The sequence below is a fragment of the Chiloscyllium plagiosum genome, chromosome 5 (assembly GCF_004010195.1).
Source record: "Chiloscyllium plagiosum isolate BGI_BamShark_2017 chromosome 5, ASM401019v2, whole genome shotgun sequence".
NCBI lineage: Eukaryota > Metazoa > Chordata > Chondrichthyes > Orectolobiformes > Hemiscylliidae > Chiloscyllium > Chiloscyllium plagiosum.
Genome location: NC_057714.1, coordinates 73,807,745 through 73,831,221, shown reverse-complemented (window position 1 = coordinate 73,831,221; position 23,477 = coordinate 73,807,745). Strand labels below are relative to the sequence as shown.

The window sequence follows — 23,477 nt, the reverse complement described above, 5'->3', positions numbered from 1 at the left end:
AGCAATGTTACTCAAACTATGATGGAAAGATGCATGTTTGGGTGTTGAAAATATATAATCAATATTTCCTTTTCTAAAAACACTGACACACACACATACACATACACACACATATAAACGATGATACGAAGATTCCATGGAGAGGAAGTCGTACGAGGATAGGTTGAGAGTTCTCGGCCTTTTCTCGTTGGGACGGCGAAGGATGAGGGGTGACTTGATAGAGCTTTATAAGATGATCAGAGGAATAGGTAGAGTAGACAGTCAGAAACTTTTTCCCTGGGTACAACAGAGTGTTACAAGGGGACATAAATTTAAGGTGAAGGGTGGAAGGTTATGGGGAGATGTCAGGGGTGGGTTCTTTACCCAGAGAGTGTTGGGGGCATGGAATGCGCTGCCCGTGGGAGTGGTGGAGTCGGAATCATTGGCGACCTTTAAGCGGCATTTGGATAGGTACATGGATGGGTACTTAATCTAGGTTAGAAGTTCGGCACAACATCGTGGGCCGAAGGGCCTGTTCTGTGCTGTATTGTTCTATGTTCTATGTTCTAGAGTAATAGGTTAGGGGAATGGGTCTGGGAGGAATACTCTTTGAAGGGTCAGTATGGACTTGTTGGACCGAATGGCCTGTTTCCACACTGGAGGGATTCTATGATGAAAAGAAATGCATGAGGTTGGGAATTAGAAAAATGAAGTATCCTGGGAAACTGTTCAGGGCAAGGGAATACTGACGAGCTAGAAATGGCAATGCCATGGAGGAATTTAAATTTGAAAAGATGATGATTTAACTTGCAGTTCTCAGTAGCAGTGAGGGCACACACTTGTCAGCAAGGCAGTATTTATTACCCATTTCACGTTACCTTGAGGGCATTAAGATTTAAGCATGGAATATTGGGCATGCAAGTCATAAACTGACTTAACTTTAAATAGTGTCTTTTCTTAAATGACATTAATGAAACAGTTAAGATTTCATGCAGTCCATGAAATTTTAACGCTATTTTCTTGTCATAACCTACAAATGACCATTGACTGAATTTGATTACCCATGCTGTACCTTCTATGTTACAGAGCAGAAGGTCAAGGTTTGGATACATTGAAACTTACTAAAGATAAAGGGATTGGAAATTGTTCAGGTTAAGTACTAGAATAGTTCAGTCTGTGCCAGTCATAGGAAGAGGTGAGGGTTTCTGCAATAGATGGGCAAGTTTCAACATAAAGGTATTGTGACAGAGATAAAATTCTTTGAAATGTAGAAAATACAGGCTCCACTGCACTGCCCAGAGTCCAATAAGATGGGGCCTGGAAAGGGCTGACAACTTTCTTTTTATCTTTCCTGCACTTAGTTGAAGGAAATTGTGGCTTATCTGAAACTGAATGTTAGACATGCAGTCTGACAGCACAGAAGGTCTGGCGCTATAAGTTAGTAATAGATAGCACTTGCTGAAATTTAGATGCTGATCCAAGCTCTTTGGATGTAATTTCTGGCAAGTTTTGTCTTAGCCATGCAGCACGGAAACCAGTCATGCCGACCATGTTTCTCAAACTAAACTAGTCCTACTTGCCTGCGTTTGGGTCCATGTCTCTCTAAACCTTTCCTATTCATGTGCTTATCCAAACGTCTTTCAAATGTTGTAACTATACCCTTCTCTTCCTCTTCCTCTGGCAGTTCATTCCACATACAATCCACAGTGTGAAAATGTTGTTCCTCAGGTTCCCTTTTAAATCTTTCTCCTCTCTCTTTAAAAATATTTCCCCTGGTTTGAACTCCCCCACCCTAGGGAAAAGACCTTTGCTATTCACCTTATCTATGCCCCTCATGATTTTATAAGCCTCTATAAAAGGTCAACCTTCCAAGCTCCAGTGGTAAAAGCCCTCTCCTATCCAGCCTCTCCTTATAGCTCAAACCCTGCAGTCCTAGCAAAATCCCAGTAAGTCTTTTCTAAACTCTAATTCATTAATATCCTTCATATAGCAGGATGGCCAGAACTGGACACGGTACTCCAAAGGTGACCTCCCAATGTCCTGCACAACCTCAGCATGGTCACCCAATTCCTATACTCAATGGTCTGAACAATGAAGACAAGCATGCCAAAAACCTTCTTAACTACCCTTTCTACCTGTGACACAACTTTCAAATAACTATGCATCAATGAGGAAAAGCACCAGGCAATTTACAGATCCTTAAGTGACCACAAAATAACAATTTATAGTTTAAAAAAAGTCAATGCTAGATTTTGTGCCAAAGGAAGATAAAATAGCAGAACTAACCAAGCAATGGATAGTTGGACAGTGGGGAAGATAGATTCCCGGAGCTCACCTCACAAGTCTATACAGACAATGAAGAGTATGGGTGCTCATATACTGTACCTTATGGAACATCTTTTGGAAATTTAAATGTTTTAAGTTAACTAATTCTGCTTTATGGATCCTGCTTCTTCCCACCTCAAAATAAACGTTAGGCATGGTTTTCCCTTTACAAAGCCATGCCGATTATACTATGTATTTCTAAATGCTCTGTTCTTACATCCTTTATAATAGACTCTTAATATTTTCTCAATGACAGATGGTTAAGCTAACTACCTTATATTTCCCTATTTTTGTGTCCTTCCCTTTGTTGAATAGGGGATTACATTAGGACTCTACCAATCCTCTGGGTCTTTTCCAGAATCTAAGTATTGTTGGAAGATTACTCCCAATACATCCACTATTTCTGAGCAACTTCCTTTAAATTCTTAAGATGTAACCTATCACATCCAGGTGAGAAAAGTTTCCCTTGGACTTTTCATTTAGTGGTTGTTATTATATTTATTTCCTCCCATTTACTACAAGCTATTGACTATTTAGCGTTGAAGACTGATGTAACATATGTATTCAACCCCTCTGCCACTCCCTGGTTCCCCATTATTATTTCCCTAGCCTCATTCTCTCGGGACCTTTGATTATCAACCATCAAATCTCATTTTTCAATAAACCCAGCATTTCTCCAAGAAAATCTTTCCTCATGGAACTTTAAAATTAAGCACAGGAAATTCAGCTGGTGCCTCTGTTCCTATTTTAACTGGAAATGAAGAATCCATGCCTTTGCTTTTTTAAAATGCTTATCTAATTCAGTTTTGCTTTGGTATTTTTCTTCACTCCATACTGGCTTGAAAGAAAATATGAAAATATTTCAAGCTCCCTCTTTTACAAATCTGACACGTCTTCTTGTTACCAATTCACAGACAAGTTTAAAACTGCTTTCATTGTCCATCTTATCAATTGTTTTGAATTTTGAAACCGTCTATTCAACTCCCATTTATAGAAGAAAATCCAACTTTCAAGTCTTTTCTTTGAAGGCTAATGTCAGAATCCTAGTGTCATTCCAGTGATCCTTTGTTGCACCCTTTCCATTGCTCTAAGTATCACTCAAAATGCTATCACCCAAACTCCAAATGCTGAAACTATGGTCTAATCAACATTTTATTCAAAGTCAATATTCAGTACCCTTTATTTATAAAATTAAGAATTTAATTTAACTGATGACCTTGTCTTTACAGTTTACATCTAAAAATATCTGTACCTCTAGATATTGCTGGTCACTTTTTTGGTTAAGAAATTTACCATTTAGGAATACATCGTGTTACGCTTTCTCAACATATACAGCTTCAGTTTAGATCATAACTGACACTTTTACTAATATATTCAGCATCTACATCACCCATGGTTAACCTGTGGCTCAATTGATAGAGATAGATAGAAGATAGAACAGTACAGCACAGAACAGGCCCTTCAGCCCACGATGTTATGCCGACCACTGATCCTCATGTATGCACCCTCAAATCTCTGTGACCATATGCATGTTCAGAAGTCTCTTAAATGTCCCCAATGACCCTGCCTCCACAACTGCTGCTGGCAACGCATTCCATGCTCTCATAACTCTGTGTAAAGAACCCACCTCTGACATCCCCTCTATACTTTCCTCCAACCAGCTTAAAACTATGACCCCTCGTGTTAGTCATTTCTGCCCTGGGAAATAGTCTCTGGCTATCGACTCTATCTATGCCTCTCACTATCTTGTATACCTCAATTAGGTCCCCTCTTCTCCTCCTTTTCTCCAATGAAAAAAGTCCGAGCTCAGTCAACCTCTCCTCATAAGATAAGCCCTCCAGTCCAGGCAGCATCCTGGTAAACCTCCTCTGAAACCGCTCCAAAGCATCAACATCTTTCTTATAATAGGGCGACCAGAAATGGACGCAGTATTCCAAGTGCGGTCTAACCAAAGTTTTATAGAGCTGCAACAAGATCTCACGACTTTTAAACTCAATCCCCCTGTTAATGAAAGCCAAAACACCATATGCTTTCTTAACAACCCTGTCCACTTGGGTGGCCATTTTAAGGGATCTATGTACCTGCACCTCAATATCCCTCTGTTCCTCCACATTGCCAAGAATCCTATCCTTAATCCTGTACTCAGCTTTCAAATTCAACCTTCCAAAATGCATCACCTCACATTTATGCAGGTTGAACTCTATAACTCCATAACTCCAACAAGGCCCTAGTTTCAAGTCGCACTCCAGGACTTGAGCACAAAGACAGAGGCTGATGCTCTAGATCTGAACTGCAGGAGCACTATGTTGTTAGAGATGTCATTTTCAGATGTGACATTAAACCAGTTCAGGTGCATGCAAAAGATCCTGAGTCACAACTTCAAAGAAAAATAAGAGTTGTCCCTTGTGTCCTGACTAATACCAATCAACACTATTAATTAACATCACGGAATAAAGATGTTTATCTGGTCATTATCACTTTGTTAACCATATTTACAATAAAAAACAAAATGTTGGAGGAATAGAGATGTTAGCCTGAGATGTCAAAACTACTGAAGCAGAAGTACCTTTGACTAGTTAATTCCTCACTCACAACTGTGCCCCTTTATATAGGCAAATTATAACATCAGTCTTTTTATGCCAAAATCCAAAGCATTTACACAAATGGAAACGAGAGACATATTTCTTGGCGAGTCATCAAGAACATTGTGTTGCAGATAACAATACAATAGGTGTGAATGTAAGTTGCAATGCAGACATAAGAACTTTACAAACTAAGTGAATGGACCAAAAATTGGCAGATATACTTCAAGTGATAAATGTCGGGATATCCATTTTGGTCAGAGGAATAGAAAGACAACTTGAGTACTTCAATGCAACGGGACCTGGGTGTCCACATCTCTTAATCACCAAAAGTTAGTATGCAAGTACAGCAGGTAATAAGGTAGATAATAATGGAATTTTGGCATTTATTGCTAATGAAGAGAATGTAAAAGTAGAGAAATGTTGCTGCAACTATACAAGGCTACATCTGGAGTATTGTGTACAGTTTTGATACTTGTTGGGCCAGGTAGCCTGTTTCCACACTGCAGGGAGTTTATGATCTCTGATCTTCCTTGAAGAAGGAATTGTTGCATTAGGAGCAATTCAAAGGATGTTCACTAGATTGATTTTAGAGATGATGGTTTTGTCTTAAGAGGGATTAGGCCTATACTTTCTAGAGATAAGAATAATGAAAGAAGATTGAATTGAGATACATAAGATGCTAAAAGTACAAATTGACAAAATAGACACAGAAAGGATGTTTCCTCATGTGGGACAATCTAGAATGACAGCTCATAATTTTAGGATGAGGGATAGCAGATTTAAAACAGAGATAAGGAAAAATTACTTCTCTCAAAAGGGCTGTGAATCTGTGGAATTCATTACCCCATAGTGTGGTGGATGCTAAATCGATGAATAAATTTAAAGAGGAGACAGGCAGATTTATAATTAGAAATGAGTTGAAGGGTGATGGACAGTGGGCAGGAATGTGGAGATGAGGCCGTGATGAGATCAGCCATGATCGTATTAAATGGCACAGCAGGCTTGAGGAGCTAAACTTCCAACTCCTGCTCCATGTTCTTCTGTTCTGAAAAAGAACATGTCAAACCATTGAAAGAGAAAATATGGTAGGGGACCAAAAATTTGAACAAAAAAATGAATTTTTAAAAGGAGGGTCTTAGTGGAAGAAAGCATCAAAATGGTCTCTCCAGTAAAGGTTTGAATAAAGTGTCATCTTAATCCTTAAACACAATAGGTGTAGGAATATCTATTTGTGCTTTGTATTTTTTCAACTCATGCAATTCCTTTCTCAACAAAACATTATTATCGTAAAACTACTGAAAATATGTAGAGTAATGTAAGTGACATTAACCTGATCATTAAAGTTTTGAATTTATTTTCTTCTATCTCCCTCGTGTTTTAAAATGTTATTAAATCTTTGCTTAAACTCTATTTTCAATACGGAAAATGGTAATGACAAGACAGCTGGTGGCCCATAGAAGATCATGGCAGGATGTATATAATATTCACAGCACATTTTAAAGAGGTACTAAATACAACGTCTCTAGTTCAAACAATTACCAACTGGCAATCAGGCAAAACACATTAAATGTGAACTTTTCAAGAACAGAATCCTGTATAAAGGAATAGTTCCTATTGGTGGCTAACAACATTGTGAGTTGGTGTGCAAAAATATAGTTATATTACTTACAGAGACAGAGCAGGATCTCTTGTCAAAAGAGGAAGTCAGTTTGAATGTTAGGTTATCCACATATTTGTGCACTGGAGTGGTGTGCTCAGCAACGATATAATGTTCATTTGCAGACTTCAGCTATGAGAAGGGGAGAAAGTTAACAAATTAGTAGCCAATAAAAACAGAAAACCCTGGAAATACTCAACGGCATCTGTTGAAAACCAGTTAGCACTTCAGGTTGATGACCTTTCCTCAGCAACTAGTATCATTAGTTGCATTAGTTACGGGTAACTACGAAAGTCAATCCATGATGTTTTCTCCTTAGAGCTGCTAGCAGCAGTTACTTTCATCAAACTGTTTAGATAAGTTACAACACACCACTAGGGTAGATGGGACTTGAACCTTGACCTTCCGGCCGCTCAGTGTACTACCACTGTACCACAAGACAAACTTGCATTTCCCATGTAACATTTAAATGAGCTCTCAAAAAAAAACTGTAGGTATGCTTTACAATAACAACTTGTATTTATATGACACCTTTAATGTCAAATAAAATGTCACAAAGTGTTTAACAGTCACAATGTAGAGAAGAATATCCGAGGCATTAAGAAAATGAATCCAAGTTTCAAGTGAAGGCCACTGTTGGAATATTGCGTGCAACTCTGAAACTTGAAAGGGTTCAGAAAAGATTTACAAGGATGTTGCCGGGTTTGAAGAATTTGAGCTATAGGGAGAGGTTGAATAAGCTAAGGCTGTTTTCCCTGGAGCATCGGAGGCTGAGGGGTGACCTTATAGAGGTTTATAAAATCATGAGGGGCATGGATAGGATATATAGACAAAATCTTTTCCCGGAGGTGGGGGAGTCCAGAACTAGAGGGCATAGGTTTAGGGTGGAAGGGGAAAGATATAAAAGAGACCTAAGAGGCAACATCTTCACACAGAAGGTTGTACATATATGAAATGAGCTGCCAGAGGAAGTGGTGGAGGCTAGTACAATTGCAACATTTAAAAGGCATCTGGATGGGTATATGAGTAGTAAGGATTTGGAGGGATATGGGCCAGGTTTTGGCAGGTGGGACTAGATTGGGTTGGGATATCTGGTTAGTATTGACGAGTTGGACCGAAGGATTTGTTTCCATGCCGTACATCTCTATGACTCTATAATTAAGATTTCGGAGAGAGAGGTCGGAGAGATCAGCTACGTGATATTTTCTATTCCAGCTTTTCTTCTTTCCTACTCTGATATTGGGTGAGGGGTCCCAGATGAGTCAGGACAGAGTCTTGATCTCAGCAAAGGGCATGCCAACGCTGCCTGCTCCTCCTGGGTAAGGTACAGATGGGGAAAATTAAACCAGCATTCCTGATGCAAGTGCAATCAGTGTGTGGGTGTTTGTGATGCCAAGATCAAGTTAGCTATGCAAACCAACATTTATCATTTTAATGTTAAGCTGCCGGTGTTGGATTGGGGTGGACAAAGTTAAAAATCAAACAACACCAGGTTAGAGTCCAAAAGGTTCAATTGAAAGTGTACAAGTTTTCAGAACACTCCTTTATCAGGTAGCCAGTGGACAGGATCATAGAACACATAATTTATAGTAAATGATGAAAGTGTCATACAACTTAGGAATGTGTGAACAAACCTGGATTGCTGTTAATCATGTAGAATGGGTTGCAGATTTCGATTCATTAACATGTAAATCCCAGAACTTCTTTCAAGTCACAGTCCCGAGATATGCACTGTCTGAGCTGAGAAGTTACTTTTCTTTAAATAAAACCTTAAGTTATCTTGGGAATATGACTTGAAAGATGCTCTGGGTTTTGCAAATTAATAAATCGAAACCTGCATCCTCATTCTAAGTGATTAAAGAATTAACAGCAATCTAGGTCTGTTCAGAACATTGCATCAGTTGTATGACACTTTGATCTTTTACTATACATTCTGTATCCTATGATCCTACCCCACTAGCTACCTGATGAAGGAGCAGCCCTCCGAAAGCCTGTACCTCCAAATAAACCTGTTGGACCCTAACCTGATGTGGCGTGATATTGTTTTTAAATTTGTCACTTTAGACAGTGTGTTAAGAATCCTGGGAGTGAGGTACCAGTGCATGGCCTTGCAACCTAGCCCACAGCATGCAGCAGAGAAGGGCAGTGTGTAGAGTTTAGAGAATAGACAAACACAGATTTAAGGCAGAATCTTATCATGGCCTGCATGAGGTGGGCAACAGAAAGAAATGTGACAAAAATCACACATGAAGGTCAGCAAGACATCTCAACATCAATAGCATCCCATTATGGTTGCAGAAAATTTCCACAAGCGATCTTGAATTCAGCTACTTGTTAAGAAATCTCACAATCAAATACTGAAGCAATGACTGAAACTTTATTACATATAGTAACCAAAATAAGATTCCTCAAGTAAGCAAGTTAAGCCTCACAACCCAATCCAATTAATGGTGGAATGTAGCTACAATTCCAAACAATTGTGTCTGTCTCTGGATGGGTCCTGGGTTCAATCCAGTGCAGTTATTCTCCCAGCTTCTGCTCCTTAAGAATCCTGGAGTTGAATTATTGTACAATTTTTCCTGCAAGTTTGTGGTGTGACATTATTGTTGACCAGTCCTCTGGAGCTCTCAAGTCTGCAGCTTGCCTCCTTATCTGAAGTAGCTTCCTTGTTCCATTTGGTATTGGCTTGTATGTTTGAAACACAGCCTGTCCTGTCATTAACTGCTTAAATTTTTCTGCAAGGCAATCATTTGTCCTTGTGGCATAAGGCAGCTAGTTATCAAGCTGCTGTTAAAACAGTTTTATTTATATAGCTTAAACTCCTTCTTCTTCCAGATATGGCTAATTGCTTTCAATCTCTGTGTAACAGTTTGTCCTGTCCCTTAAGTTTGTTCTGGACAGAGTTATTGCAACTTATCTCAGTCAATGAACAGTTATTAAAGATCTGAAGTTTACATTATCACATATTTTTAAGTTCTGGGCATCAAAGTGAGATTCTCACTAGGGAGTGTTGGGTTGTCTATTATTGCTTGTTAACAATCTTATTAACTGCAATCTCACCTCATTAATTTGTTGCTTCCTGTCCGGCCACTGCTGTGAGCAAACTGAGATGCCGAGAATTCTCAATGTGGAGGACCGAGCATGTACCTGGCAACTTCAGCTGCAAAGAACCTCCAAGCAACATCTCAAGGGGCACCAGACACATGTCCTCCCTATCCACAGATACTAGCATTAAATAGTTACCAATCCCCAAGAACATTCATCATATCTCTCCGATCCACTTGCAGGACATAAAAGGAAGTACAGAAAGATCTGCATTGCAAGGCACACCAGCATTAGCACTGAAAAGCTGTTCAGGTCTCTGTGCACAGGGAAAGACACCCAGTTCACAGAATGGACTGGGCTGCATCTCAGGGCTGCTCATTTGCACACTCACCATGCCCTTAGCATTCTTGCCTTGCATTGCCAAGTTGTACAGGCAACTTGCCTTGCTGATCAGCAATGCGTAGTCTAGGGGTTTACATCTTTCCATACAGCACTGTCCTATATCTACCTCACAGCTGCACCACATGCCAGCAGCTCACACAGCAAACACCCTGCGTATGTAACAAGCAAGCAGTCTGATCTCAAATCTGGGCACATCCTCATCAAGGTCCATGGAGGCACCGTCAGTCAGCACAGTAAGTCAAGGGCAGCCTCCTGTACCAGTCCAGCAGATTGGTCACCATTAGACGTCTAGTCAGGATGTATGTGCGCCTTCAGTTCTAGGAGTTAGTCACAATCAGTCCTGTGGTTTCAGAGTAGCCAGTCAGTCCAGGATTGGGCTAACCCAGTTGGGAAGATTTACAGGCATCATCCAGTGACTCAGCCACTTCTGGACTAGGACAGTCCATAAGGCTACTCCAGGGGGTGGGCCATAGTCAGTTGGTCTGATCCATCGGTGTTTGGGGTTGGGGGGAGGGGGGTGTGGAGCACAGCATAGCAATCTATTTGTAAGGATTGGGGGCTGCAGGTTGGGCTACACTGGGGAATGACATTTGTAAAGGGCCAGCAACTTCATTTTTATGAGGTGTATATGGGAAAACATGAACAGGAATAGGGGAATGAAGGAGTGTAGTTCATCCAATCAGGAGCACCATAACTTGAAGAGGGGGGCTGGGGTGGAGAAGAGGAGGAGTTGGAAACAGTGGATGGTCTACATCTGGCATGGTCACCTCATACAGCAGACGTTGGTGGGCTCAGGTTGGATGGCGATCTGGGAAGGAATGTAGCCTGTAAGCTTCATGGGACAGTCAACATGGCTTTATGTGTGGGAAATTGTGTCTCACTAACTTGATTGAGTTTTTTGCAGAAGTAACGAAGAAGATTAATGAGGGCATATTGACAGATGTGGTCTATATGTACTTCAGTGAGGCCTTCAACAAGGTTCCTCATGGTAGACTGGTCAGCAAGGTTAGATCACATGGAATACAGGGAGAACTTGCCATTTGGATACAGAATTGGCACAAAGGTAGAAGACAGAAGGTGGTGGTGAATGGCTGTTTTTTCAGACTTGAGGCCTGTGACCATTGGTGTGCCACAAGGATCAGTGCTGGGTCTGCTGCTTTTTGTCATTTATATAAATGATTTGGATGTGAACATAGGAGCTATGGCCAGTAAGTTTGCAGATGGCACCAAAATTGGAGGTGTAGTGGACAGCAAAGAAGGTTACTTCAGATGGGATCTTGATCAGATGGGCCAATGGGCCGAGGTGCGGCAAATGGAGTTCAATTTAGATAAATGTGAGGTGATTCAGTTTGGAAAGGCAAATCAGGGCAGGACTTATACACTTAATGGTAAGGTCTATGGCAGTGCTGATGAACAAAGAGACCTTGGAGTGCAGGTTCATAGTTACTTCAGAGGGGAACTCCAGATTGATAGGATAGTGAAGGCGGCATTTGGTATGCTTGCCTTTATTGATTAGGGCACTGAGTATAGGAGTTGGGAGGTCATGCTGTGACAGTACAAGGCATTGGTTAAGCCACTTTTGGAATACTGTATGCAGTTCTCGTCTCTCTGCTGTAGGATGTTGTCAAACTTGAAAGGGTTCAGAAAAGATTTACAAGGATGTTGCCAGGGTTGGAGGATTTGAGCTATAGGGAGAGGCTGAATAGATTACATTACAGTGTGGAAACAGGCCCTTCGGCCCAACAAGTCCACAACGACCCGCCAAAGCGCAACCCACCCATACCCCTACATTTACCCCTTACCTAACACTACGGGCAATTTAGCATGGCCAATTCACCTGACCTGCACATCTTTGGACTGTGGGAGGAAACCGGAGCACCCAGAGGAAACCCACCCAGGCACGGGGAGAACATGCAAACTCCACACAGTCAGTTGCCTGAGGCGGGAATTGAACCCAAGTCTCTGGCGCTGTGAGGCAACAGTGCTAACCACTGTGCCACCGTGCCGCCCACAGCTGGGGCTATTTTCCCTGGAGCATCTGAGGCTGAGGGGTGATCTTATAAAAGTTTCCTCCCAAAGTCCAAAGATGTGCAGGTCAGGTGAATTGGCCATGCTAAATTGCCCATCTTATAAAAGTTTATAAGATCATGACAGGCAATGGACAGACAACCAAAAGGTCTATTTCCTTGCTGTACAGCTCTTGACTCTATGACTCCATTAGGAAGGGGCTATGGATATTCAGGGCCACACTGACAAGTCAAGGTAGGAGCTGGTAATCATTGCCAATCAAGCATTCAATGTCACCTTCCATCATATCAATGAGGAAGGAAGTGGCTGCAACCATACCTGAAATGGGCAGGGCAAGTGTCTTAACCTGTGAGGGAGGGTCCACTGATGGATGGTCCTTTAGACAGCAGAACGGTACACACAGACTCAGACGCTGTACAGTAAACAGATCTATCTGCCCCACTCATTACTGATACGTCATTCAACACTACACACCTTTAGAAAGGGAAGAATAGTGATGTCTGACCGTGAGGATGCCAGCAGACCCCACTGTCTTATGTACACTTTGCTCATCTTGCTTCCTTAGCTAAAGGGCCAGATGTGCAGAGGGTCTTCTTGTCAGAGGTAAGTGGAAGCTCGTTGGCTTCAACGTCCAAGATTGGAAGGTGAACGGATAGGTTGGAGGTGGAGGGCCTGGCCTCTTCTGAAATTTCCAGAGAGGAGGCTTCTAAGGAGCCCAGGTGTGCTTCCTCCTCACATCGTCATCTCCCTGTGAGGGAGTCTGCGAGGGCACACCAGGCTCTGCAACTCAGTCTTCGGTTCCGAGGACCAACAACTAGGGTGACGGAGTGTAGATGTTTGTATCTGTCCAGCGGACCTTGACGGTGCTGGACCTGACTCTCTGTAGCAGAATCTAACTTGTCCATAGAGGCAGCCAGGTGGTTACCTTCTTGTGGCAGCTAAGCTCCCACAGCGTGGATATGTCCAAGGGATGCCTGGTCCCAGTCTGGCTTCCAAGTACCAGTGACCTGCAGCATTACTTCCATTACCAGCTGTGGAGATGTCATAGTGAGGTGCTCACAAGCTTATACTCCCAAACAACCCGTCGAGCTCTCAGTATCTGAGCTACTGCACGGTGCCTTGCTGATGGTTCCCCCGAGACCTTGGTACTGTCTTCCTTACAGGTCAAGGAGATGGCTCCTGACAGACTGAGGCGTTTCTGTTTTGGGTAACAGACAGCTTGCTGTTAACTACAGAACCCAAGGGAGAGAGACATCACAGCCAACTGTTAGAAGTGGTGTGCACTGACAGCGGCTTTCCTGGGGAACGAAGAGTGGTACTTCCTCAGTTCACCTGGGATTAATGCATCAGCATCCCCTCAGAAGTGGTCCCAGTCTTCCACAATGGAAAGCATTCTTTCCTCAACAGGTGAAGAGTCCGATGTCAGGTACTCCTCCATCCTTCCACGTCCTTTCTGCACTCCTGTCGACTGTCTTCTCCTGGAATGAGAGAAAAGCAGGGATTGAGTGAGTTGAAAATTATTGGCACAGATGTTAGTGCTGGTGCAGAGGGGAGGGGGAAGGTTTAAGGTGACGAGATGTCCCAGATAAATAAATGGCAGCGACAAGGATATGTGGACTTAGTGATATGGAGGGCAGATGAGAGGAAAGATGTTGAAGGCAACAGTAAGAGTGGCAGAGCAGGAGGCTTGGTAGGAGGTGGCTGCAGCAGCAGAGACAGGGAGAGGGTGGTGTATCAGAGAGAGAAGAGTGAGGCACTTACCCTGGCAGAGCAGAGGTCATTGTGCTTCCTCTGGCACAGCTGGCCATTCTTCTGCACAAAGGAGATCACAAGACCTGGATGGCAACTTCAGATCAGGCTGTCAGGGTCAGGTGTTGTGGCCTCGTCTGCTGGTCCTCCTGGAAGAGGAAGGCCCTCCTCTGCACCACCCTATCCACGAGGACCTCCGGATCACTCCCTTATCAGATATCTTCTGAATGAATGTGCATCACCGAGGAGGGCAACTTCAAGATGTCAGTGCTCAGATATGGCACGGGGTCCAGAGATGCTTGGTCTTCCATCATATATCTAACGAGTGGTGCGTTTTCCTGGGAGTTGTGCTTGCTAAAATGGGGCTAGAGCTGGGTGAGGATAGATAGTGGGGTGGGTTCAGTAAGATATGGCAAGAGATTGCACTTGACCAGAGAGAAACCCTCATCAAAACTGGTACAGCCTTACAAAAAACATAAGATTCAGCTCACAAAGAAAGATGATGATTTTGTGTCCTGAGTACAGCAAATCATACCACATTGACATAGAAAGCCCAAGGAAGTTATATAGCTTTATTTTTTCAGATGGAAGAACTGTAGCACCCTTATCATGCATACAATGCTACATTTCCTGGTTGGGTTTTTTTTTATTAGCCCAAGTAGATAATCAGGATCCAAGTCTTAGTGTGTGCTTTCCAAAAGCATTAATAGAAGAGGGAGTGAGATTGTTTGTGATGACTTGCAAGAAATACCTTGCTGGCATTTACTATATAGGCTCACAGGAGCATGGCTACTTAAGAGGAAGTACAAATCATGCCGAAAGTCCCAAACATTCGCTGAATATCAAAAAAGAAAACTTATTCAATTTATTGTCAGTGAGAATCTAATATATAATTACAAGACTCACGGGATTACTGCATTCTATTTTTATTCAAATAAATCAACTCTCTGCAAAGCACTCACAGCAACGCGTTTGTTCAGTTAATTTATTTAGTAAACACACAAACACGCACACACACACGTCCCCCACAAAGCCAAGAGCAGCATACAGTTCATGTGATGAACCATGAGTCATTTAAGTCAAACCACAAAACAAAAGAAAGCGGTTACATTTTTTTGGGTAAAATAACTGCATCAAGGCTGGTATTCCATCACCAATAATCTAATCTCTTTTTTTAATATAAACCCCTACACTACAGCCTAACAGTGGTAATGCTTATTTTTCCCCATCACCCATATTGTGTATGTGCAGGTGTAGGGCACAGTGAAGAACAACAAGTGAAGAAAAGTTTATTCATATTCCACCACCAGGAAGGAAGGAAACACCCGAGTGGCCAGTGACAAGCAGTGCACTTCTCAACAAGGGCAATGTCTAAGTGATGAAGCAAGTGGAAGGATTAAATCAAAAGAGAATCGGAGGGGGAGAATGTGGTTACATTTTACCAACATAGAACAGGCCCTTCGGCCATCGATGTTGCACCGACCTGTGAACTATTCTCAGATCGTCCCCCTACACTATCCTAAAATCATCCATGTGCTTATCTAAGGATTGTTTAAATCTCCATAATGTGGCTGAGTTGACTACCTTAGCAGGTAGGGCATTCCACGCCCTTACCACTCTCTGCGTAAAGAACCTGCCTCTGACATCTGTCTTAAATCTATCACCCCTCAATTTGTAGTTATGCCCCCTTGTACACGTTGAAGCAATCATCCTAGGAAAAAAACTTTCACTGTCTACCCTATCTAATCCTCTGATTATCTTGTATGTCTCTAGCTGACCTCCGGCTAGTTCAGCAAATAGGTCGTTGAGCAAAGGGAAAGGAAACCGCCTAGCACACACCAGCAGGTGAACTGTTGCAGCATGATATTGCGGCTCCGGAACTCAATCCCTCTATGAATGAAACCTAACAAACCATATGCCTTCTTAACAGCACCATTCATCTTGGTGGCAACGTTCAGGGATCTATGTACATGGACTCCAAGATTCCTCTGCACATACACACAACCAAGAATCTTTCCATTGACCCAGTACTCTGCCTTCCTGTTATTCTTCCCAAAGTGCGTCACCTCAAATTTAGCTGCATTTGACTCCATTTGCCACCTCTTAGCCCAATTCTGCAGTTTATCCAAGTCCCCCTGCAACCTGTAACACACTTCCACACTGTCCACTACTCCACCGACTTTAATGTCGTCTGCAAATTTACTAATCCATCCACCTATGCCTGCGTCTAAGTCATTTATAAAAATGACAAACAGCAGTGGTCCCAAAACAGATCCTTGTGGCACACCACTAGTAACCGGACTCCAGGCTGAATATTTTCCATCAACCACCATTCGCTGCCTTCGTTCAGAAAGCCAGTTTCTAATCCAAACTGCTAAATCACCCTCAATTCCATGCCTCTGCATTTTCTCCAACAGCCTACCATATGGAACGTTATAAAAGGCTTTACTGAAGTCCATTGTAGAACCTTATCAAAGGCTTTACTGAAGTCCAACAATCTATCATTATCACAATTATGTCCAATATTTTATTACTTAATGTATAAAAATAGTCTGCAATCATCTGATAAGTCCAGGGAGAGAGAGGGCCAATGACAAGTTGCCAGATGGACTTTGCAGTAGAGCTTAGCAGAACATATCTGCTCCTCTCGCTCCACAAATACAAAAATAAAACTCTCGTGTGAGGTACTTGTGAGGTTATGCACTTCGGTAGTTGGAATAGCAGTGTATACTACTTTCCAAATGGGGAAAGGCTTCGGAAATCTGATCCACAAAAGGACTTGGGAGTTCGAATTCAGGATTCTCTTGAGGTTAACATGCAGGTTCAGTTGGCTGTTAGGAAGGCAAGTGGAATGGTAGCATTCATTTTAACAGGACTAAAATACAAAGAGCACAGAAGTACTAATCAGACTGCTTTTGAAATATTGTGAGCAGTTTCGGGCCTTGTATCTTTGGAAAAGTGTCCTGGCATTGGACGGGGTCCAGAGGAAATTTACAAGAATGATCCCAGGGATGAACGACTTGTCGCATAGAGAGAGGTTGAGGAATTTGGGTCTGTACCTGATGGGGTTTGGGAAGGATGAGGGTTGATCTCATTGAAACTTACAGAATATGGTGATGTCTGGATACAGTGTACATGGAGAAGATGCTTCCACCAGGAGGAGACACTAGGATCCAAGGGCACAGTCTCAAAGAAAAGGGATGATCTTTTAGAACTGAGAGGAGGAGGAATTTCATCAGCCAGAGGCTGGTTAACCTGTGGAATTCATTGCTGCAGAGGGCTGTGGAGGCCAAGTCAGTGTGTGTGTTTATGAGAGATAGATAGGTTCTTAATTAGTAAGATGATTAAGGGTTATGAGGAGAAGACAGAAGAATGGGGTTGAAAAACATTTCAGCCATGATGCAATGGTGGAGAAGGCATGATGGGCCGATTGGCCTAAATCTGCTCCGATGTCTCAAGGAGTTTCTTTGGATGCTCAGGCATATCTATGCCCAATAATATCAACCCAATGTAGAAAAGTGACCCAAAATAGGCAACAGGCCAGAAATAAGCAATAGGCCACTCACATGTGATGACGATATAATTAATAATATCCCAAAAGGATTTTTTTGTTCTTGCTTTCCCTCCCAATATGTCTGAGTGTTGTTCCAGGCCCATACCTGAGCAGCAGTGAAGCCAGTTGGCTTTGGAGGTTTGGTTGGGCGACCATGGAGGTATATTGCTGGCTGTAAGGTCCTGACAAGCTGAGGGCCTTCTTGCCAGAGGCACGTGGGCCCTTCATGGCTTCAGCTTCATTCACTCCAGCAGTATTTGAGGCCATTGTGGTGTCAGACAGTTTTTTGGCATCAAGACACAGGAAAATTAGTCAATTTTAACCCATTTTCTATCCAGATCATTTGCATATTTTTACTCGAGTTTCTTTGCTTCATCTCACCCAATTGCCCCATTGAAGATAATTAATGTTCAAGACTGCTCTGAGCAGACATTACATAGAAAAACAAATCCGGTACAGCAGTCTTTGAACCATAAAGACAACAGCCCTAGGTTGGAATATCAGTTTGAGTGATTTTCAAGTAAAAGTCAAGAGACATTAAAGATTTTCCACACACAACTCAACAGGCAGTCATTTGACCTTACTCTGCAGAAGTAATAAAACACTTCCAAAGTCATCAAACAACTTTTGTTAATCGTAGATAAACTGAAGGTATCACATTCGTTTCAGAAGGATTTGCCCAAATTCCCATTTGTCTCCTCATCCCTCTACATTACAAGATGCCAGACATTTGTCTCAAAGTCATGATTTTTGACAGCAAGCTGCCAGCCCTCACTGTCATTATCCTTCTGAATGTGGTGCTACTCGAAGATTTTGCACAGAGGTATATTAAGGCACACAGCCTGAAGTTACTCTTATCCTGCTGCAATCTGCAATGGGGTTACCTTGCAGAGCCAGCAATCACAGAAGTCAGTTGTTGTAGCAAAACTTTTTCAATAATGCTATCATTAGACCACCATCTGCAACTTTCTCTCCAAGCCACTCACTATATATCGCTGTTCCTTTACTGTCGCTGGGTCAAAATCCTGGAATTCCTCCCTAAGGGCATTATGTGTCAACCTACAGTATGTGAACAGCAGTGGTTTAAGAAGACACACCACCTTCTCAAGGGTAACTAGGAACAGGCAATAAATGCGAGTCACATCCTATGAATGAATAGTAAAACAAAACTATTGAAAGTTATGATTTATTAAATTCGGTATAAACTTTAAAAAAAAACTGATGATCTGAATGAAAACTATCATTGAACAACTAACCTGGCCCTGAAGAAAGTGAGATGTTATTAAATATCTTGATTAAAGTAGTTACCAGATTTTTAAACATGATATTTTAATTAACTTAAAAACATCTTAAGTTTCAAGTTTACTCATAATAAATCAGCTTGTATTTCCATGTGTATGCCCCCTTCTTTTTTGAAATAGAACAATAAGCACTGCTTCCTCACAAGGCCAGGAACCCGGGTTCAATTCCACCCTCGGGCAACTGTCTGTGTGGAGTTTGCACATTCTCCCTATGTCTGTGTGAGTTTCCTCCAAGTGCTCTGGTTTCCTCCCACAGTCCAAAGATATGCAGGTCAGGTCAATTGGCCATGCTAAATTGCCCCGAGTATCCAGGGGTGTGCAGGCTAAGTCGTTTAGCCATAGGAAAAGTAGGGTTACAGAGATGCGGTGGCGGTGGCGGTGGCGGTGGCGGTGGGGGGAGGGGTTGGTGGGATGTTCTTCAGAGAGTAAGTGCGATTTTGATGGGCCGTATGACCTGTTTTCACACTGTAGGGATTCTATGATGAATAAGTATTTGTGCATTCCATTCCCAGGTTTGCCATCTGTGAAAATGTTCTTGAGGTGATCCACAGCTTGAATGGTTTGATCTGCAGAAACTCTAAACTGTGCAATGTGGGGCAATGCTCATTTAAAGAGTTATAGTCTTCACCACAAAGGTTATTAGATCTCCTAGATCAACTATTAAGATCAGCAGTGATCACTATACTTGGCCAATGATGTTTTTTTGACAAATTACAAACTATAAAAAAGTGATTATGAAAGTAAAATACTGCAAAACATTTTACACAAAACCTACTTTACTGCTCAATTTTCAAAACCCACTTTCTCTTTCAGTACATCCCATCTCCTCTGATGCTACTCAGTAAAGGTGCTACATAAATCTAAGTTATAACAACTGCTGCTGTGATTTTTCCATTCAGAAGAGATGGGTAAATGTATTCCATCTAAAAACTGGATAGGATGGTTGACTAAATGGGAAGCAACCGAAGATTAAGCGTTTAACACTTACCGTGTACAGGCACTTCTCTCCCCCCTGAACACAGTTATCAGCAGTCCTCCACGCTTTAATTTGTGTCACTAACTCCAGATACACACTATTACAAGGAATGCCAAATGTCCTACAGGTAAAAATAAGCAAATTATTAATAGTGATACACATGACGAGGACTTACATACAACACATCAAAACATTTTACACAATTGAGAAAAGGAGTACAGTCTGTATCGATCAACAAACCAGCACGCCCACCTGCCACTACAGTGATGGTCAATGGTAGAACCGTGTAGTGTGCAGCCCATCGAGCCGAGAAAACGGGGAGAATCAGCTGATCATCGGAAGGCAGTCATGGGACTGCGAGCCCTCTGCGTTGGGGAATTTCGCTCAATTCGCGGATACATTACAACTCCCTGCTGCCTGGCTGCATTCACTATGGTCACATCCGACACTCGATCCTGATGAACTTACCACTCCACCGAGCACTGAGCATGCAGAGGTCTGCCTGTTGTCCCGGTCAATACAGCAAACACCACCAAAGCAGCCCGAACCGCCATCGCGGATATCTCACTGCAGCAGTCTACAGGAACCGCCTTCTAACCTCCCAGAGCCCGCCCCTGTCCCTTTCACAGGATTGTTCAGGCTGGACAAGGAAGTCAATGTGTTTTCCCAGCTTCTTCCAGTGAGGATCAGTAGTTAGTGCCAATCTCCTGCTTTTCGCATCATACTTTCGCACACTACATTTATGCATTATTTGGAGATGCCGGTGTTGGACTGGGGTGTACAAAGTTAAAAATCACACAACACTAGGTTATAGTCCAACAGGTTTAATTGGAAGCACACTAGCTTTCGGAGCGACGCTCCTTCATCAGGTGGTAGTGGAGGGCTCAATCCTAACACAGAATTCATAACAAAAATTTACGGTGTGATGTAACTGAAATTATACATTGAAAAATTGATTGTCTGTTAAGCCTTTCATCTGTTAGAATACAGTGATAGTTTCACTTCTTTCATGTGTAAATCACAAAACCGTTTTTTTAAAAAGTTGCATTCTCGGGTTAGCTGTTAACAATGGTGATAGCTAGACAATATGTTGAAGGTGTTAGCCCCCTGTGTTCTCTGTTCTCATGTGGGGTTCTTATTACTGGTGCTGTGGTCAAAGGCCATGATCGGGGAGCCGGGGTAAGAACCAATTTATACCTGCAAATGGGAAGAGTCAGGCTGGGCCAAAGACACAGTTAAAAGGTATACCGATTGTAATGTCTAACTTGCTATAGTACTGAGTTAAGACATTTAAGTGCATGTCAGTGGAGAATAAGTGTTTAACTGTATTAACTGTTGTATGAACCTGCTGCTTGTGCTGAAACAGCCAGAGGATAAGGTAGTGCCTGTCTCAAAAGCCCTGCCCTAAGCTGGTTGCTAAGAGGGGTAACCCCATGCGAAGAGTGGGATTTGAAGTGGGAATTGAGGTGCCGAGGGCACAAAGAGTTGTGAAGCACATGTGACTAAGTCAGGTAACATTGGACTCTGCAGGGGCGAACAATGCAGAGTCCAGTTAGAGTTTCAGTTAAAAATTGGGTGCTGTTTGTACTTGTAATTTCCAATGTGTGAGAGAGGAGCTGATCACTCTGACCAAGAGCCAAACCTCAGTGGAGCACATGTTACCAAGGTGGGGAGCATGGACACAGTAACCATGATACCCTGTCAGTGCGTAGTAGAACGACAGAGCTTGAATAGTGGCGGTGGCCAGGAGGGTAAAAGAGTCCCATCAGTAGAGAGCACACTGGGCTAGATGTGGGCCTATTGGGAGGCGTTGGGTCAGTAGAGGTGGCCAGGAGGGTAGAGGAGTCCCGTAGAGCGCACACCCTACTGAGCCAGCATTCCCAGCCAACCGGTAGGTACTGACTAGTGGTGGTGGCTGGGAAGGTAGAGAAATCCCACCGGTAGAGAGCACACCTTGCTAGGAGGCTGCTACGGCTCTACTGATGGTGCTGGGACAGTATTATTGGCCAGCAGGTAGAGAAGTCCCCATTGGTTAGGAACACTTTACTGTTGATGGTATCTGGGGATACACAATCTGCTAAATGGCAGATCTAAGTTTTAAGGGGGATACTTCAAGTTCCTTTATTGAGAAATACAAGGCAGACAGACAAAGGTTGACAGAGCAAATGAAGAAAAGTAGTTGTGATCCATCCCAGACATTAGCACAACAGAGAGAGTAGATAGATAAACAGAAATGGAATAAAACTAAAAATATAAGGTTAATGTTAGTACACCAATTAGCAGGCCTAACTGAACAAGTGAGTGCCTCCACTAGTAGGTAGAGAAAGGGCCAGGAACAAGTTAAAGAGCTGCAGGACAGAATACAAGAGTTAGAGCAGGAGCTAAGAAAGCTGCACAAAAATTCAGATGTGGATTCACTTCCTCCTTATGAGACCGTCCAGCAGAGACCAACTGTTCTCTCTGTTGGACGAACTGCGCAAGAGTATCACTTAGCGCCAGTTACTAGAGGAGGAACAGACTTCCAGCCCAAAGTGAATTATAAACCCCCCACCCCAGGGGAAAGGCAGCAAATTATGGCATCCCTGGGCAAATTGCAGCCACAAAGCGCAAAGTCCAGGTTCTGGGAAGAGCTGGATAGTGTATGGGTAGGGACATACACCAGCTGGTCCGGGCAGCTTGCCCAGCAGACAAGTGGAGGCAGGTAACTGGCAGATCCAATGCCATAGCAGCCTGAGACTTTAGGGGAGGATGGTGGACAGATGCCATTGCCCTTACAGCTGAGATAGATGCCCAGCAGACCCCCTTCACCAATTCTAAAGAAGAAATTCAGAGGGTGCAAGAAAATGCACCCACAAACTGGAGCAAGATCACAACCACTAAACAACTTAAAGGGGAAGGAGCCTCTGAGTATGGGGGATGATTATTTAGGATCTATCAGAAATGCTTAGGGCAAGTAAACCCAGATTGGGGGGACCGGGCACTCATCCGAGCTTTTAGAGATGGGCTCTCTAGCGCCCACCAAGCCATCCCGAAAATGGGAGTAATAATGTCCCAGGATTATGATGGCCTAGTCATGTGTGCTAGAGGGATGCAGGAGGCAGAAGCTCCTGCAATAAAGGCGTGGAGTGGAGGCGAGAGTAGAATAAAACGATCCTGCCACAAGTGTGGCCGACAGGGACACTTTGCCAGAGAAGGTAGGGTCCCACGAGCAGGGGATAGAGCAGGGACCAATGTAAAATACTGCAGCCACTGTAAAAGAATAGTTTACATAGAAGCAGTGTGCTGGGAAAAGAATAGGGCACCCCCAAATACAACCCAGAGCACCACGGATTTGCAGGAATCCCGAGGTCATAGGATTCTTTAAATGGCTTTAGTTGGGTTCAGTGCTTCCACTTGCCTTTTTCTTTAATATCTATACAGGCACAGGTGTCCCCACTTATTACCACATCGTATGGCTCATTCCATTTTGGGGCAAAGCCTGGTTTGTCAGGCAGTGCTCACAGTAGGACGCAGCTTCCTGCTGCTGGGACCTCAGTGAAGATTTTGAGTTCCCCTGCTTTGTCCTTTACAGTAAAAGCAAATTTATTCTGGGCCTCAGGGTGTAACGGGATAAACCAGAAACCATTGGCTCTGTCTAAAACAGTAAAAATCTAGGCCATTTAAAATGGTGGAGGGGTCTGCTACAAAGGGGTGCAATTTGGGGGTGACCTTATTTAGTCCTGTATAAGCAACGGTGAGCCTATAGCTCCCATCAGGCTTTATTACTGGCCACATTAGGGAATTAGTTGTACTTGTGGTTGCTTTCAGGATTCCCTGTCTCATTAGTCCTTGCACTATCTCCACAACAGCTTTTTCTGCTTTGGGTTTTATTGGGTAT

General features: G+C 42.9%; 1 protein-coding gene across 2 annotated transcripts in view; it reads right to left on the bottom strand.

The window, feature by feature from the left end:
• The window catches only part of LOC122550005, a 27,006-nt gene extending 6,768 nt beyond the window's left edge, over nt 1-20,238 (bottom strand). Inside the window, exons 1-3 of one of the 2 annotated variants that reach the window (XM_043690374.1) lie at nt 20,069-20,238; nt 19,613-19,721; nt 6,559-6,678 (exon numbers count right to left, since the gene is read on the bottom strand). In XM_043690374.1, the coding sequence (XP_043546309.1) occupies nt 6,559-6,678; nt 19,613-19,721; nt 20,069-20,154 (315 nt within the window). In that variant the 5' untranslated portion in view covers nt 20,155-20,238. The other variant, XM_043690375.1, reaches the window with a different exon arrangement.
• Between the last annotated feature and the right edge of the window lie 3,239 nt (nt 20,239-23,477).